The 18690-nt window shown below is 40.2% G+C and overlaps 2 protein-coding genes across 7 annotated transcripts in view; one reads left to right on the top strand and one right to left on the bottom strand.

Moving 5' to 3' along the window:
• The window catches only part of LYRM4 (LYR motif containing 4), a 177854-nt gene extending 166723 nt beyond the window's left edge, over nucleotides 1-11131 (bottom strand). For 2 of the 6 annotated variants that reach the window (XR_003999032.1, XR_003999033.1), the window contains exon 1: nucleotides 10959-11127. Coding sequence is in view for 4 of the 6 variants with exons in the window: in XM_030552339.1 (XP_030408199.1) it covers nucleotides 10959-11044 (86 nt within the window). In the remaining 2 variants the exon portion in view is untranslated. Of the gene's footprint in view, nucleotides 1-10958 lie in introns of all 6 variants that reach the window. The other 4 variants (XM_030552342.1, XM_030552341.1, XM_030552339.1 and 1 more) reach the window with 3 other exon arrangements.
• A 98-nt stretch (nucleotides 11132-11229) lies between these two features.
• FARS2 (phenylalanyl-tRNA synthetase 2, mitochondrial) overlaps nucleotides 11230-18690 on the top strand; it is a 366541-nt gene continuing 359080 nt past the window's right edge. The window contains exons 1-3 of the mRNA XM_030552343.1: nucleotides 11230-11314; nucleotides 13623-13716; nucleotides 16196-16335. The gene's annotated coding sequence lies outside the window, so the exon portion shown is untranslated. The remainder of the gene's footprint in view (nucleotides 11315-13622; nucleotides 13717-16195; nucleotides 16336-18690) is intronic.

Consider the following 18690-nt stretch of genomic DNA (forward strand, 5'->3'; position numbering starts at 1 on the left):
CATCTCTAAATACAAATATATTTTAAGTCAAATATTACCCTGTAAATACCATTAGGTAGTCTAGAAGATGTATAATGTATTCCTACGTGCAGAAGTTTTTATGTATATTTGCCGATATGTATATGAAAATACATACAGACTCATCACATGTAAGTTTACAACTGATTTGTTAAATCAAATATAAATTAGTAAAAAATCTTAATATGAAAAATACAATATAAAAATCATATTCATAGTATTTCAAATGCCCTGCACAAATTGAATAAAAACTAGTGCAATTTAAGATTTAGGTTATAGTCTACAAATCAGGAATGTTGACTGTTCCATACGACCTACAGTCACCAAAACAAAATCTATCAGAGATGGAGCTAGTGAAGAGACTGTCTATGCAAGCTGTGATGGTTAGTGCAGCTAATACTTCAGTCAGTAGATGGTGCTATAAACCCCAGCTTGGTTTTAAACTGTTACTCTATGCATTGCAGTACTATAACAGTTGTTGTTATTGTATTGCTCAGTTTCAAAGGAGATCAACAGAAGAGTTCAATCTATCTGGTTATCTGCTAGGAGCTGGGAAGACTATATAAGTATATAATACCATATCTACAAGGATGAATAGAAAAAATTGTTTTTTCAACTTATTGAGGTATGCTTTTCATGATGAAAAAAAACATACTGCTATTTTTGGTCAAATCTGATCTGTCTTTGAAATGTCTGCCAAGCTTCAGAGGGGGTTTTGCAAAATCTTGTGGCCCCTGCTAAATTCATTGTGAAAGTGGAGGGGTACTTGATGCTGTATCTGACATTGGCCCCTTCAGGATTTGTTTTATGCCACTGAATGCAGCCTTCTTTTTGTTAAGCGCAGCTGAGAAGTCAGAAAAAAAGAATTTTTGTGGACTTTGTAGGTCAGAGTTTCAGCTTTCTGGCAGCATTCATTAACATTACTTTATCATTACACTTCAGCAGCTTCAAGATAGGTCTGGGCTTGACAGACTCCTGCCTTCTAGTACCAGGCATTCAATAAGCCCTTTCAATATCTAATGGGGGTACCTGGGGGTCCAATTTAAGTACGTCAGGGAGCAGTTTCTGAAGAAAACTGATAATATCTTTCCCGTCTAGACCCTCAACAATACCTAAGAGACGAAAGTTGTTTCTTCAGGATCTGTTTTCTAGGTCATTCTGTTTTTCTTCCAGTTGGTATAGTCTAAGGGTATGTCCACACTACCCGCTGGATCGGCGAGTAGCGACAGATCTATCAGGGATCGATTTATCGCGTCTACAGGCAATAAATTGATCCCTGAATGCGCTCCCCGTCGACTCCGGAACTCCACCAGGGTGAGGCACAGAAGCGGAATAGACGGGGGAGCTGCGGCTGTCGATCCCATACTGTGAGGATGGGATGTAAGTTGATATAAGATACATCCGACTTCAGTTGCATATCTTACGTTGACCCCGCCTCCCCCAGTGTAGACCAGGCCTAAGAATTAAGGACGTAGTTTCTTCTTTAATTTCCCTGAATTTCAATTGCCGTCTTTGGTAACTCATTTTCTAAGTGAGCTATTCAGGATTCTATGTCACATACATCTTTAGAGAGGCCACAAATTTCTTTTGAGATAGAATTCTTCACAAACCAACTGGATTCATTCAGTGCTGTGATATCCTGGTCTAGATTCTGCTGTGGCATTCAGTCTCCCTCTTCAGCTGCTTAGGTGATTCAGGCTTAGATCTCTTGTTGTCTCTCTTTTTTTTTTTTTTTCCCCACTGAAATCCATAGTCAATAGTTTGAAGTTTATCCAAGGGAATACGTTAAACTTTTATGACAGAAATTTATTGCCAAGTTGTTACGAAAGTAGTTATTAGAGTTGAATTGATATCTGGGGAGTGAGGAGGTCCAGGACTAGAAAACAATCTTCTTCAGCTCTGCGTAGCTTAAAAGCCCGTCTCTTTCACCAACAGAAGTTGATGCAATAAAAGATTACCTCATCCATTTTGTGTTTCTAATATTCTGGGACCAATGCAACTAGAACAACACTGCAAACATCAATATCACTAGGGCTCTACCAAATCCACGGCCATGAAAAACACATCATGAATCATGAAATCTGGTCTTTTGTATGCTTTTACCTATATCATACAGACTTAATGGAGGAGACCAGTGTTTCTCCTGACCCAAAGGGAGTTGCAGGGGGGTCACAAGGTTATTTTAAGGTGGTCGCGGTATTGCCACCTAGCTCTGAAGGCAGTGCCTCACCAACAGCAGCACAGATGTAAGAGTGGCAATACTGTATCATGCCACCCTTACGTCTGCGCTGCTGCCTTCAGAGCTAGGTGGCTGGACAGTGGCAGCTGCTGAAGGCCCAACTCCACAGGTAGAAGCGCACAAGTAAGGGTGGCAATACCATACCATACCATACCATCCTTACTTATACACTGTTGCTGGCAGCAGCTCTGCCTTCAGAGCTGGGGTCCTGACCAGCAACTGCCACCCTTCAGCTGCCCAGCTCCGAAGGCAGCACCACTGCCAGCTGCAGCACAGAAGTAAGGGTAGCAATACTGCACCCCTCCTACAATTATCTTGCGAACCTCCTGTGACACATGGCCAGAAAAGATTAAACTTTCTGCAAAATAAATTACTCAAATTCAACCCTTAAAGACATGTGAGGAGATAATGTTTGTGTTTTTGTATATTTACATATATATGGGTAATGGTCAACAATGTAATCAACAGTCCCTGTCTATGCTGTATTCTGATAATTCAGAGATCAAAAAAATATCCTAGCATTTAAATGAATTGTAAACACAGGATCTCTCTGTATCAGGGTGGGTAAAAATCAATGATTTTTTAATTTAAATTGAATTTTTTTGATAAAATGCTTTTTGAGGAAAAAACCTATCTAAAGAGATTTTAATTAAGATACATTATAGTTTAACGATATCTCATCATGGAATAGGGATTATAAATTCTAATTCTATAGTATGAGAATATATTCATGTAATGTTCAAGAAAAGTTTTGTAAATGAGTTCCAATAGTTTATGGATTAGGAACTCAATCTTATGGGGTTTCAGGGGCTTCTATATAGATTATTTAGGTTAATCTTTCTATCTACCCAATTGGACTCAGTGCTAAGTCTAGAAGATACCATCAGAGATGCTTAGTTTTGCAGTTCTCAAACTGTGGGTTTGTATCTTCAGAGATAACATGCTTGTTAACAGCAAAAATGTTTTAAAATAAATAAATATATAGGGGTGAGAAATAACAGACCTCAATCCTATTGTCCCTCTGTAAATTTGTGTACACTGAGTCAGTCTCTTACCTCTCTCTAAAGGTGCAAAGTTTCAAAAAGTTCAATGAATAGATGATAGTTGGAGGCAGAATAGATCTGGACAAGGAGAAGTAGTCTGGAGATAAATGTGAGAAGGAAGGGACAGGCAGTAGAACCAAAAGTGAAACTGTTTGAACAGCATATTCCAGAAGTCTTGAGGTCTTTCTGAGTGTAGCCCTCATTGATTTGAGATCTACCATACCATTCTCTCACTAAAAGGGAAAACCTATAATGGCAGCAGGCCGTAAGAGAGACCCAGTTTGGGTCTCATCTATCTCTGAGTTATGAAGAATATGTATTAAGATTATAACAACCAACAAGAATGCACTTTTATGTAGAAATCCATGATTAAATCAAGTCTTCCTGACTAGTGATTTAAATCAATTTGATTTAAATCAAATCCACTCTGCTTTATATTCATCTCTCTTTGAAATGTATAGCAAATCATCAGTGAATGGTGGAGGAACAGGCAATTGTCTTATGTTAATTCGTATAGCTAAGTACTGGTGATGGACCCACTTCAAAGACACCCTGATCACCTATTGTTTCCCAAGAGACTCCAACTGGTCAAAGAAGACCTGAAATTGTATAAAAGATCCTGAACCTTTTTATCTCAGATCTGCCTGAGGTTTCATGCAGGGGAAGCCTAAGCCACAAGGACTGAGATTCCAGTTCTGATTGGACCATTCTGAAATATAAACATTGTACTATAACCTATGGACTATTTTTGAAAGAACTCGTTGCAACTACAAAGCTCACCACCTCTGCTATGAATCTGAACCTCAAGAACTGAACTCACGTCTGTATGTATACTGATATTTTAACCATACTCTCTCTCGCTTTTTAATAAATTTTAGTTTAGTTAATAAGAACTGGCTGTATGCATGTATTTGGATAAGATCTGAAACATTCATTAACCTGGGAAGTAAGGTGTCTGATCCTTTGGGATTAGTAGAACCTTTTCTTTTATATAATGAAATAGGATTTTCAGAAATCTTCATCATATTTGATTTGGGTACTTGGATGGAGGCCTGAGGCTGGGTGACTTCAAGGGAATTGTGCTGTTGCCTTCTGGGCAACCAGTGAGCTAATAAAGAAGCTGTTTTATGCTGTCTTGGTAAATCCAAGTATTTAAAATATCCACCAGCTTTGGAGAAGCAAGAGGAAGACCTAGGACACAGTACGCCTGTTACTCAATGAGGGGAGAAAGACAATAGCAGAAATGGCAGAGGTGCTTAATTACTTCCTTGTTTCAGTTTACACCAAGAAGGTTGGTGGCAATTGGACGTCTAACATAGTGAATGTCAGTGAAAATGAGGTAGGATCAGAGTCTAAAATAGGGAAAGAACAAAAATTATTTAGACAATAACATGTCTTCAAATTACCAGGGCCTGATGAAATGCATCCTAGAATATTCAAGGAACTGACTGAGGAGATATCTGAGCTATTAGCAATTATCTTTGAAAAGTCATGGAAGACGGGAGATATTCCAGAAGACTGGAAAAGGGCAAATATAGTGCCCATCTATAAAAAGGGAAATAAGGACAACCTGGGAAATTACAGACCGGTGAGTTTAACTTCTGTACCCAGAAAGATAATGGAGCAAATAATTAAGCAAACAATTTACAAACACCTAGAAGATAATAAGGTGATAAATAACAGTCAGCATAGATTTGTCAAGAACAAATTGTGTCAAACCAAGCTGACAGCTTTCTTTGACAGGGTAAAGAGCCTCGTGGATAGGGGGGAAACGGCAGATGTGGTATATCTTGACTTTAGTAAGGCTTTTGATACTGTCTCCAATGATTGTCTCATAAACAAACTAGGGAAATACAACCTAAATGGAGCTACTATAAGGTGGGTGCATAACTGGTTGGAAAATCATTCCCAGAGAGTAGTTATCAGTGGTTCACAGTCATGCTGGAAGGGCATAACAAACGGGGTCCCGCAGGGATCGGTTCTGGGTCCGGTTCTCTTCAATATCTTCATCAATGACTTAGATAATGGCATAGAGAGTACACTTACAAAGTTTGTGGACGATTCCAAGCTGGGAGGGGTTGCACGTGCTTTGAAAGATAGGATTAAAATTCAAAATGATCTGGACAAACTGGAGAAATGGTCTGAAGTAAATAAGATGAAATTCAATAAGGACAAATGCAAAGTACTCCACTTAGGAAGGAACAATCAGTTGCACACATACAAAATGGGAAATGACTGCCTAGGAAGGAATACTGTGGAAAGGGATCTGGAGGTCATAGTGGATCACAAGCTAAAGATGAGTCAACAGTGTAATGCTGTTGCAAAAAAACCAAAACATCATTCTGGGATGTATTAGCAGGAATATTGTAAGCAAGACACAAGAAGTAATTCTTCCACTCTGCTCCGTGCTGATTAGGCCTCAAATGGAGTATCGTGTTCAGTTCTGGGAGCCACATTTCAGGAAAGATGTGAACAAATTGGAGAAAGTCTAGATAAGAGCAACAAAAACGATTAAAGGTCTAGAAAACATGACCTATGAGGGAAGATTGAAAAAACTGGGTTTGCTTAGTCTGGAGAAGAGAAGACTGAGAGGAGACACGATAACAGTTTTCAAGTACATAAAAGGTTGTTACAAGGAGGGAGAAAAATTGTTCTTAACCTCTGAGGATAGGACAAGCAGCAATGGGCTTCAATTGCTGCAAGGGCGGTTTAGGTTGGGCATTAGGAAAAACTTCCTAACTGTCAGAGTGGTTAAACACTGGAATAAATTGCCCAGGAAGGTTGTGGAATCTCCATCATTGGGGATTTTTAAGAGCAGGTTGGACATGCACCTATCAGGAATGGCCTGGATAATACTTAGTCCTGCCTTGAGTGCAGAGGACAGGACTAGATGACTTCTCGAGGTCCCTTCCAGTTCTACGATTATCTACTCCCTTCTTTGCAGTTCGCCCTGAGTGATCTCAGCTGGCCCCCACTCAGACCCCAGTCATACACCCCAACTCCTCTATGGGTCAGGACCCCTATAATTGCACCACCATGAAATTTCAGATTTAAATAGCTGAAATCATGAAATGTATATTTTTTAAAATCCTATGACTGTGACATTGACCAAAATGGACTGTGAATTTGGTAGTGCTCTGTATATAACCAGGAATAAAGATATTGTAGTCCTTATTGTGGCTTACAATTTTGTTGACGCATGAAAAGAAACAGGGTCACTGTTTTATTAGATTCATGAGCTTGTGCACTGATACACACAAATTGATGGCCAGGCCACTTATCCAAATATGCAAGTCTTTCAGCCTAAATCCAAAGAAGAGAACAGGCACATGCACAGCTCTGTACACCACCAGAATTTTTGTTAGGCCTTTCAGCCACTAGAAATGGTCAACTGCTCAATTAAACTAGTTCCATTGTTGGCTACTGGATTGAAAGCAGGATAAAAATATCAATGATTTCTCAGCACCTTTTTTCTGCACAGGTTGATGGATCATTGACATATTGTGCTCGTACCAGCTGTTTCAACACAGAATTGATGTCATCATTGAAACGGGACCCAGTGATACATTAGATACAAGCAACATTCCATGATCGACTCAAGAACATTAGCCTTATTCATAAGAGATCTGGCACTAGCTAATCAAAACTTACATTGGAGAAAGCTGAATGACAACTTCTACTTTCCAAATACAAGTCTCGCAACATCCTGGTGAAGTAGGTGAATATATCACCTTTGGAAATGGGTAAATTGAGGCACAAACAATTAAGTAATCTCCCCAAACTGGAATCAGTGGAAGAACTAGGAGTAGAACCTGGAGATCTTGACTTCACTAACCTGCCATGTATCAGAAACCTAGAGAACACCCAGGTCAGAGGAAGTCCATAAACACAGTCTCAGTTTAATCTCTTGATATTATAAAATCATCCTTTTTAAAAAATAAAAAGTTGAAGATTAGCAGATCAAATCTTGGTAAACTGATTGACAAGGCTGACCCACATAATGGAGAAAACAAAGATTTTCACCAGAGAGAGAATGATTTTCTCTTTGCTCTCACACCCTTGTTTAATCTAAGTCCCAGTTTTCCAATTTATCTTGAATGATATACCAAGTGTTCACCAAGAGGAGATATAATTGACTGAGTCTAGATACTTAATTTATCCCCATTATTCATGTAGGGTCAGAAAGATTTACTACATATAAACAATGGATCAAGATATAGCTTGTGGCATTCTGTTTTTGCATTATCAGTTTTAGTCTATATCAAACTATGTTACAAAACAGAATAAAACCAAGGTATGTAACACTTGTATCTAGCCAAGAGAGGAGAAAGTAAAAAGTAATTGCTAAAACATGCAAACATGTCAGACACTGATGCTACAGATAGGAGCAAAGGGATAACACAAACACCAGGAGGATAGGCTGGAAGCGCAAAGAAAGGAGGAGGAATGGGGAGGTGGAGATATTAAAATAGATGCAAAATCTGACAACTTACTAATGTTTCAAAAAACAAAACAACACAAAAAGAACTAAAACAACTGGTAGTTTGCTTGGAGCAAAATCATAAATTTTAGAACATTCAACCAGAGGTAGATTATTGATTTAACCAAATTCAAACAGCATGGTACAATAACAATTTTCTCTGATAAGAACATTTTTCTATAGCATGAAAAAAAAGATTATTAGTTATTTGAGAGAGTACAGAAGATTTTTTTTTAAATATAATCTGTATGATCAATTTATTAACACCACCCAATTCTGTGTCTTAGCTGGAAGAATCTGATAGCCTCCTTGAGTAAGTGCATGTGGAAGGCTGTTTATAATTTGTTTTTCACAATTTGGGGATCACAGTAAATCTTTAACTACTCTCAAATTCCCCACCAAAGACTACTTCCTTCCCTCATTTTCCCCATCTACACTGGGCAGGAAAGGTGTGATCTTTTGTTTTATTTTTGGCATACATAAGAAAGCCTCTCAGCAAGATTAATTTTTAAAATATGTTAATCTGTAGGGAGCCCAGTACATAATTTGCAATATAAAAATAATAAATAATGATATCAGCTGATAATTTCTGTAAATGTTTACAAAGTAAACGGACACCCACCTGAAGTTTAATGTAATAAACTATGAACAAGTTCCTCTTTCATTTCCCTCTGATCCTTCTGAACTTTGGGATGCAGGGCCCCAAAAATCTGTAAACAGCTTCTTTGGACTACTCTCTTTTTACTCTGGTCTTATGCCTGCAAACGGTCTCAGAGTGCAGCAATTTAACCCTTGGCACCTTCTAAAAAGGACCAGACTTTTAGGGGGAGGGCAGGAAGCACAATGTTTTTCTTTTATAAGATCTTTATGTTAATTAAGACATTTTTAGTTCTTCAGTGTTTTCCTGTTCCTCTACAGGTAAGCCCTGATTCTCCAGATCTTGAATTTATCCAAATCTGAACTAAAATCAAAAACTATATTTTACAATTGTTGCAAGTGTTTGCTGAGACCTTTGTAATACTGATGTTTATTTTTTTATTTAAAACACAAGAAAAAACACCTATGCAACAAGAGAAGTTATTTATCAAATAAAAACACCCAGATGCTTCCTACTAAGTGTATTGCTATTAGACACCTCAACATCATCTTCCACCTTGATTCTTTCCCTACTGTCTTAAATCACACTTTATTCTTTACACCACATGCATGTGTAATAGAGCAGACTAGCAGACATGAAATTACTTACTATTTACTAAATTCTCTCCTACTATTAAAACATTGTCCACACATCTGGGCTTCAGAGCGCTCTACAGTTTTTATTGCCAGACTCTGGAACTGATCTTGTGCATTATTATTCTAAAGCCTATCAGTAGTGAGGTCAGTAATGCTGAAACTAACATTACCCCTCACAGTGATGGCAGCAAAATATCTGTTGGGATTGGAAGAAGGAACTGTGGTATCGGGAGACCAAGTATACAATATGTTTAAGAAAACATTTACATTGCCATTCATAAATAGGCAAGATAGAAGTAATAAAAAAATCTTCAACTCCATGTCTGACTCTAAATGTAAATATTTCAGAAAAAAAAGACGACTGTAAAATAGGGAGACAGCAGCAGACGATTCATACTCAATGCATAGACTCATAAGCAACAGTATATGTTCTTAAAAATCCACCCACTACATTCATGAAACAGTGAGTTTAACTTTTAGCATTTTGCCCTTCAGAATAAATGTAATTCCTTATGAAGTTTGTGCTAAGATACCACAACATCACATTATGTGAGCCCTAAAAATGCTGTAGAACTGTTTATCTTAGAACAGAAGAGACTACCAACATATTCATTCTCATTATCAGCTCATATACGTCATTGATGGGTGTCTTATAAAAAAAAAAACAAAAAACCACCACCCCAACAGGTAGAATTGTTTTCTTGCTCCTAGATGGTCTGCAGGCAGGTGCTGGTGTTTGCATATTGCGAGAAGTCGCCATTACTTTTAGTGTTTTCAAATTCATAAATATAGCAAAAATTGTATTTAGACAATATTTCCCATTTTACAGTATTTAGAGACAGACTGGGAGGAGGGATAGCTCAGAGGTTTGAGCATTAGCCTGCTAAACCCAGGGTTGTGAGCTCAATCCTTGAGGGGGCCACTTAGGGATCTGGGGCAAAAATCAGTACTTGGTCCTGCAAGTGAAGGCAGAGGGCTGGAATTGATGACCTTTCAATATCCCTTCCAGTTCTAGGAGATAGGTATATCTCCAATCATTATTATAAGGCATTTCACTGAAGAAAGGGAAAGATTTCATCTCTCCGTGAAAACTTCCAAGAATCCAATATAAGTGCACATCTTATAATTTCTATGCTTTAAAATGGTTAATATAATAAAGTAAGAAGGACCACAACTGGAAGTCTTATCTAAAATAAAGCAACTCCAATGAGCTTCATATCATCATTGCTATATAGTCTTATCAGTACTACTGAGGAGCAACCCCATGTATTTAGTAAGTGAACTGGATAACTATAAGCAATATCAGGCATACAGTTAGCCAGTGGTGCACTAGTAATCTAGACATGCCCTCTTGGTGGAATGTCAGCGTCGGAGGGACCTGCCGTGAACCCTTCCCATAAACCCCATTGCTTGGGCGGGGGGACGGCCACATGTCCAGCACTTGGGGCGCAAAAAAAGTGGCTCCAAGGATGCAACTCCGCATCTGTGTGTCCTTCCTCTGAGGAATACAGGGAGCTCAGATGTGTGAGAGAGAACCTGGCCTCTGCTCCCATGCAATGCAAGGCTGAGGCTCCCCTTGGAATAAGAGGGATTGAGTTCGGACCCGGCTGTGCTCCCCACACCCAGTAAAATTAAGTGGACCTACAGGAGAAACTGGTTTGTCCCACCCTAGTGCAGGAGGCCCGAGGAAGAGAGCCTGGCCTGTACCACCCCAGTAAAACATACAAGGATGGAGGGGGAGCGGGAATTGGCCTGTACCCCCCTTCCCCCAGCCCTGGAACCTGAGCTGTGCCCCCCGCCACGGAAAACAGATCGGGGGGGCTAAGACAGAACCGGGCCTGGGGCCCCGTCCCGCCCCTCCAAAACGAGGGGACCTGGAGGGACCTCGCCCTCCGCCACCCCCCAGCAGGTTCCCGGGCACGTGTCCCCACCGGCCGGGCCTCACCTGTAGCCGTAGGCGGTGAAGCGCTGGCTCTCCCGCAGCAGGGCCCGGTACAGCCGCAGCACCTGGGCCCGGCTGGACGCGGCCATGTTGCTGGCACAGTCGGGTCCTCCCGCGAAGACCCCTTCGCTCTCCCGCCCGCGCAGGAGCCTGAGCTCAGTGCGGCCTCCTCAGCCCGGGCGGGGACGCGGGGAGCCCGGGGCGGGGCGGAGACCGGGGCCCACACCTGCCCGGCTCTGGCTCCGCCGCTTGGCACCCAGCGCCTCGGTCCCGGCCGGCGGCCTCCGCTCGCGGCTTGTCAGGCGGGGCTCGGGCAGCTACAGCGGCGAGCCCGCGGGGCGAGAGAGCCGAGCGGGACGGTGAGTGGCGGCTGGGGGCCCCCACGTGGGGATTCGGTGCGGGCGCGGGGAGCCGCTGCAGAGGCCAGCGGCGCTTCCCAGAGTTGCTGCCGCCGCGTGGTTTGTCCGTGTGCAGCCCCTGCCTCTAGCGGGCAGTCTCCCGGCCACGGGGATGGGCGTTCACAGCCTCCCCTGGGGGGGCTGCTCTGGGCCGGAGATATCCCCAATCTGCCACCCCACCCCGCGTTATGAATATTACTCTGTTCCTGTTTGATTTATTTAGGGACTAAGAGTATTCGCCCCAGGTTGCACAAACAGAACAAAGACCCTTTACTCTGCCCCCTGCCTCCCAGACCGTTAAAGTGGGTGGAAGCTGTGTTGTGTTTGAGGATACAGACTACCAGGGCTACCCCTCTGGTATTTCTGTTAAGTGAAAAGTTTTCTGATGAATAGTGAGCGTATTCTCTCTCTTTCTCTCTCTCCCCTGCTTCCCCTAGTGGACCTAGTCAGGAAAAAAACTGGTCACCTCTTTGACCTTTTTGTTATTTTTTTTTTCAGGCAATATGATGTTTTTATTCATTTTATAAATTATAGCTCCTGTCGAAATTGTGTTTCAAGGTGCTGCCTAACATTTTGATTGCTAAAAGTTCAATGACTATTTTGAACAAGATTTTGGCTAAAAATATGTTTTGGTTTTTGAAACAAAGTTTCAAAAACTGGTTCCTGCAAAATGGAAGATTTCAAAATATCACATAAAATCTTTTCCATTTTTCAACCAGCTTTCCATTTTTCAACCAGCTCTACAATCTCCATTGTTCACTTCCTGTTTCTGTTAAGGAAATGTAACATAGTGTTTGCTAAGTCCTTAGAAACCAGAACTCTCTGTCCCATGCACATTATTAATCCTGCAAACAAAATACTGAAAAGAGAGACTTTCCTCTGCACATCTTTGGAGTCCTAAAACACCCTATTTTTGTGCTTTTACTGCTTATTTACTAATGTGCATCAGTTTTATTTTGCTGTAACTCTAGTGATACTACTGTTGATTTGTACTGGTGGGAGCCCACAATCAAGCCCACAGGCCTTGTCAATAGTGAGGAAACTTTCCTTAAAAATTAAGCCAGCTTTAAATTTGGTTCAGCAAGAGTCTGACTGCAGACCTGATTGCAGGATTGGGGCAATCTTGCAAACATTTATACATATGTGTAAATGTTTGCAGGATTGAATCCTGAGTCATGCAGATTGGGAGAGGGATAGCTTGGTAGTTTGAGCATTGGCCTGCTAAACCCAAGGTTGTGAGTTCAATTCTTGAGGGGATCAGTAGGGAATTGGTCCTGCTTTGAGCAGGGGGTTGGACTAAATGATCTCCTGAGGTCCCTTCCAACCCCAATAATCTATGATAATTATTTGTAAATTCCCTCACTTAGATCCCAGTCCTGCATTGAGAACCAGGCAGGTTGACCCCCTGTGCCCTCCACTGACCACAGGTGCTGAAACTAGGGGTACAGGGGTGTTGCCAGTGGATTCCATCATATACAGGGTTTACAGTTTGGATCAATGGCACTCAGCAGCTCCACTACACAAATGTTTCCAGCACCTTTGCTACTAACCTCAACAGAAGTGTCTCTCTTTGGTTCTCAGTGCAGAATCAGTGTCTTTAAATGGCTTGTGATAGACTTCTCTGTCACATATTTTAAGGATACTTCTTAACCAAAACACAGTGTCCTGCATTTGGAAAGTTGAACCTAATTAGACTTTTAGAATTGTTAAAGTTAAACACATGTCCTAAGGCAGTGGCTCTCAACCTTTCCAGACTACTGTACCCCTTTCAGGAATCTGATTTGCCTTGGGTGCCCCCCACATTTCACCTCACTTAAAAAGTACTTGCTTAAAAAATCAAAAATAAAAATACAAAAGTGTCACAGTACCCTGTTACTGAAAAATTGCTTACTTTTTCATTTTTACCATATAATTATAAAATAAATCAGTTGAAATGTAAATATTGTACTCACATTTCAGTATATAGTATATAGAGCAGTATAAACAAGTCATTGTCTGTATGAAATTTTAATTTGTACTGACTTCACTAGTGCTTTTTATGTATCCTGTTGTAAAACTAGGCAAATATCTAGATGAATTGATGTATCCTCTGGAAGACCTCTGCTTACCCTCAGAGGTACACACATCTCTGGTTGAGAACCACTGTCCTAAGGCTCCAATGCTGCAAACACCTGCACACCAGAATAACTTTATGAAAATAAGTAGCCCTGTTGAATTTAATAAGACTGCTGTCATGCATAAAATTTCTTGTGTTTTTAATTGGTTGCAGATTTGAGTCCTTAAGAGACAAACCCTGAAAAAGGGCAGGGGAGAAGGTGTAACATTCAAACCACATGGGCAGAGTGTTGGCAGCCAGAAGTCAGGTTAGTTCTTTGTATTGCAAACCCTTAAGGGGCTCTTTGGGTTGAAGTTGGGGCAAGGAAGGGATTATTGAAGTGGAAGTTGAGAAGGCAACGTGAGAGGGAGAAGTTGGGCAGTTGAAAGGTTGATAGGAGATGGGCAGGATGGTCCTGGAGTCAATAACTAATATCAGTCCAATATTACTTGTACTTCTTTGAACTGCTCCCAATTTTCAATCATAAAGGCCTGTGGCTGATTCAGACAATGTTGCCAAACCTACAATCACAGGAAGCCTCCACATTGTAGGAACACCACAGATTATGGGCATATTTGGTCATATCTCGCCTAATCAATTTGCTGTTATTGCAGGGCCCTTTGGGCATTGCTGGCACCTTGGTCTCTCCTGTTGTCCGTTTATTGCACACAGTTTAGTTTCATGAGGACCTAAATGCTTCGGTCTAACCAAAGTTGCGCATCCTGGGATGCATAAATCAGGGAATCTTGAATAGAATAGAGGTTATTTTGCTGCTGTATCTGGCACCGTATGACCCCTGCTGGAATACTGTGTCCATTTTTGGTGCCCACAATTCAAGGTTATTGATAAATTGGAGAGGGTTCAGAAAAGAGCCACAAGAATATTAAACGGTTAGAAAACATGCCTTTATGTCAAAGAGCACAATCTATTTAGCAGGTTTAAGAGTAGCAGCCATGTTAATCTGTATCTGAAAAAGAACAGGAGTATTTGTGGCACCTTAGAGACTAACAAATTTATTTCAACATGAGCTTTCGTGAACTACAGCTCACTTCTTCGGATGCATAGAATGGAACACACTGACAGGAGATATTTATACTTACAGAGAACATGAAATGGTGAAAATACGCATACCAACAGGAAGAGTCTAATCAATTGAGATGAGCTATCATCAGCAGGAGAAAAAATTATATCTACCAACGTGATATATGCCATCATGTACCAACAATGACCCTCTGCCATGTACATTGGCCAAACCGGACAGTCTCTGTGCAAAAGAATAAATGGACACAAATCTGACATCAGGAATCATAACATTCAAAAACCAGTGGGAGAACACTTCAGCCTCTCTAACCACTCAGTGACAGACTTGAAGGTGGCAATTTTGCAACAAAATAACTTCAAAAACAGTCTCCAAAGAGAGACTGCTGAATTCGAAGTAATATGCAAATTAGATACAATTAACTCAGGCTTAAACAGAGACTGGGAATGGTTGAGTCATTATGCTAATTGAATCTATTTACCTATGTTAAGTTCTCCTCACACCTTCTATGGGTCATCTTAATTATCTCTTCCTGTTGGTATGCATGTTTCCACCTTTACATGTTCTCTGTATATATAAATATCTCCTGTCTGTGTGTTCCATTCTATGCACCCGAAGAAGTGAGCTGTAACTCACGAAAGCTCATGCTGAAATAAATTTGTTAATCTATTTAGCTTAACTAAGAAAATGTTAAGGAATAAGTTGATTACAGCCTGTGTCTACACAGGGAACAAATAATTAATAATGGGCTCTTCAGGCTAGCAGAGAAAGATATAACATGATCAAATGGCTGGAAGTTAAAATTAGACAACTTCAGACTGAAAATAAGGTATACATTTTTGGCAGTGAGGGTAATTAACCATTGGGAAATTTACCATGGGTCCTAGTGGATTCTCTATCACAGACAATTTTTAAATCACGATTGGATGTTTTTCTAAACTGTATGTTCTAGTAATTATTTTGGGGAAGTTCTATGGCCTGTGTGGTACAGGAGGTCAGACTAGATGATCAGAATGGTCCCTTCAGGCCTTGAAATCTATGCATTCTTTGGGCTTAACATGGGGATGGTTGGGTGAAATGTAATGGCCTGTGATGTGCAGTAGATCGCATTAGATGATTGGATGATCCCTTCTGGCCTCAGCCTCCATGAATCTATTAAGTTATGATAATGTGTGTTTTTAATTCCAACAGCTACATTTCTGATCCAGTTTACAGTGTGTTTATAAAATAATGCTGTGTGTGTAAATGATACAGATAAATACCACAATATTGACTGGAGAATAATCTCTGTGTGTGTATACTTTATACACTGCACACACACAAGTTGTTTTATTTTGGCTATCCTTTGGGTCTTGTGAAAAGCAAGCAAGCAATTTAAAATAAATTTCATTTTTGTTTAATTATATATAGCACCTTCTCAAACATTCTTCTTTGTTAAAAACAAAATTAAAATTGTTCTAAGAAACTTTAAATTGTTCTACAGAAATGCAATTACCTGAACATTCATGGCCAGCACCATACTCCTTGGGGCTTGCTTGGTAGCTGTAGGTCACAGAATGAGGCATTGTAGGCTGACTGTATGAATTAAGGGAATATGAATAGAAGAAATTAAGGGTTTTTATTGTCTTTGTGCCCTATACGTCTCCTGGTCTGGGCAATAGGGACACTAAACACATATTAAAGTGGAATTTTCCTTTTTTATTTGCAGATTCTTTAACATTCTTCCTAAAATTCTCAGAGACAACCACACTTTTTGTTTCTTCATTCATATATTTAAGGGATCATAAAAAAACCTGCAGTCTTCATTTAGCCAGTAAAATTTAGTTTGGAAGGCTTGGCAAAGCTTAGGTAAGTAAAAGTAGATTTACAGGCTAGTGTACTGATGACTCCATCTCAATTTAGTTTTCTTTCAGTCATTGGAACTAGAGCATTGGTCACTAAGCTGTGGGTGTGCTCCCCCTGCGGGGGTACAGAGGAATGTTTTGGGGGATGCAAGGAGGGAACATCACCTAGCCCAGCTCCACTCCACCTGGAGCTCAGCCCCAGCTGCAGCTCTACTCTGTCCTCTGCTCCCTCTCCTCCAGCTCCGCCCTCATTCCTTCTCCACCCCCACGCCAGCTCTGCCTCTAGCCCCAGCTCTTCCCCCATCCTCAGTTCTCCCTCCAGCTCTGCCTTCAGCCCAAGCTCCTCTGCTGAGCCAACTGTGAAGTAAAGGGGAGGAGGGTGTGGACAGATTCCATTTTGGGTAGGAGGGGTGAGCCAGGAAAAGTTTGGGCACCATTGTACTAGAGGTTCCATTGCTCTTGTATTGAGCTCCAAAATATGAAAGAATTATGAGGAAGAAGGCAAAATATGTTAAAGCAAATCTTATTTACAGGAATGCTGTCAGTTTGAAATCTAATCTAGTTATTAAATAAATTATTTTAAAATAATTTTAGGTACTACCTGTGCTCCTGAGTCCAACTGATACCTTTTGTGGTTTTACAAGCACATGCCCTATTTTTTAAATGTTTTTCATTCTCCTGTGTCAGTATGAAAGCCACACATATATGCAAAACAAACAAAAGACAAATCAGAAGAAAATGATGCACAAAGTGCAGTCAACTGCAAAAGTAAACTAAACAAGGCGATTTCCCCCCTTTTATTTTGGTTATTAGTAATTGTAGATTGCTTGAATCAAGCAGTAGGAACAAAATTCAGACAGAAGTGTGTGTTCTTTTTTTAAGTTGATGGTATTGTTGGATAGAGTGATTAATTTTATAGATTTGTTTTGCTTTTGCTTTTCTTTAAAGCAATGCACAAAAATAAGTGTTGCTTGTTTTCAACATATGGGTCCTGATTCTTATCTTACTCAGCTCACAGTTTTAAATGGGATCAGGACTGGTTCAGTTGTGTGTTTGTACAAACTGTGCTTTGCTTACTTACATGTTTATGTGCAAATATGTGGGAGAATGTAGTGGTGTGCATAAAAGGTTAGCATAAAAAAACCTAGGCAGATTTCTAGGTTTTCTGAACGTTGTTGGTTGATACCTTGATGGTGTTTTATTGTTATATATTATTTAGACAGCAGTGTTTGCTGCTTGTGTTCAGATTTGGAAGAAAGAAACATGGCTGGCCCTCTCTCTGCCTTATATCTTAAGATAAATGAGCAGTTTGAGAATGATGTAATAACATAAGCATCTGGCGTACTTGATAATATTCTAAATCTGTAGTAGCAGAAAAATGAATTTGAACAAAATACCTGCCGAGACTATAGAACTGTGTGAAATGGAGCAGCTGTTACATTCTCCAGGGCATATTTGTAGCTTTGTCATATGCTGCCTAAATTATTCTTTTCGGTATATCATTTCAGCTTTATGACATGGCACTCAACACTTTGAGAGAGCATGTGCTTTCCTGTTATGTTGTTATTCATGTTGATTATTTTTCTTTTGGGGTTGGAATGATAATTGATTGTCATGATATTATCATCTTTTTTAATTACTGTTTTTCAACTTCTAAAAACTTGATAACCTCTTTTCTCTCCTGCTGCTGCTCTGATTCTCCTTAATCTTAACCACTCTTGCTTCTTGATCGCAATGATAGACAGTTCCACTCAGAGTTAGGTTCTGCTCTTGTTTGGATTCTATACCACCCATTGAAAATTAGGAATGCAAATCAAGGCAGAATTTGGCTCTCAGCCAATATTATCATAGTTGATTATAATTAAAAAAGTGTTTTTCTGTTACCCACACTGGGTAGGATTATTTCATCATAACAAATGCATGTTCTGAATAACTCTGTTTCTAAAGTTAGTAATTTCTTTATATCCCTGTAATTGCCTACAGAAACAGAACTGAACGGGGGTGGCTTTCAGAAGCACTTAAGTGACTTAGGAGCGCAAGCATCTTTGAGCTTCAATAGTAGTTTTGATTCTAAATCACATAGACACTTCTGAAAATTCCTCCCTAAATGTTTTAGGCCTGGTCCACGCTACGCTGTTAAACCGATTTTAACAGCGTTAAATTGATTTAACGCTGCACCCGTCCACACTACACTGCTCTTTATATCGATTTAAAGGGCTCTTTAAATCGATTTCTGTACTCCTACAAAACAAGAGGAGTAACGCTAAAATCGATATTACTATATCGATTTAGGGTTAGTGTGGACGCAAATCGACATTATTGGCCTCATTCTTTTACAGTAGCTACCCAGAGTGCACCG

The sequence above is a fragment of the Gopherus evgoodei genome, chromosome 2 (genome assembly GCF_007399415.2).
Source record: "Gopherus evgoodei ecotype Sinaloan lineage chromosome 2, rGopEvg1_v1.p, whole genome shotgun sequence".
Lineage (NCBI taxonomy): Eukaryota > Metazoa > Chordata > Testudines > Testudinidae > Gopherus > Gopherus evgoodei.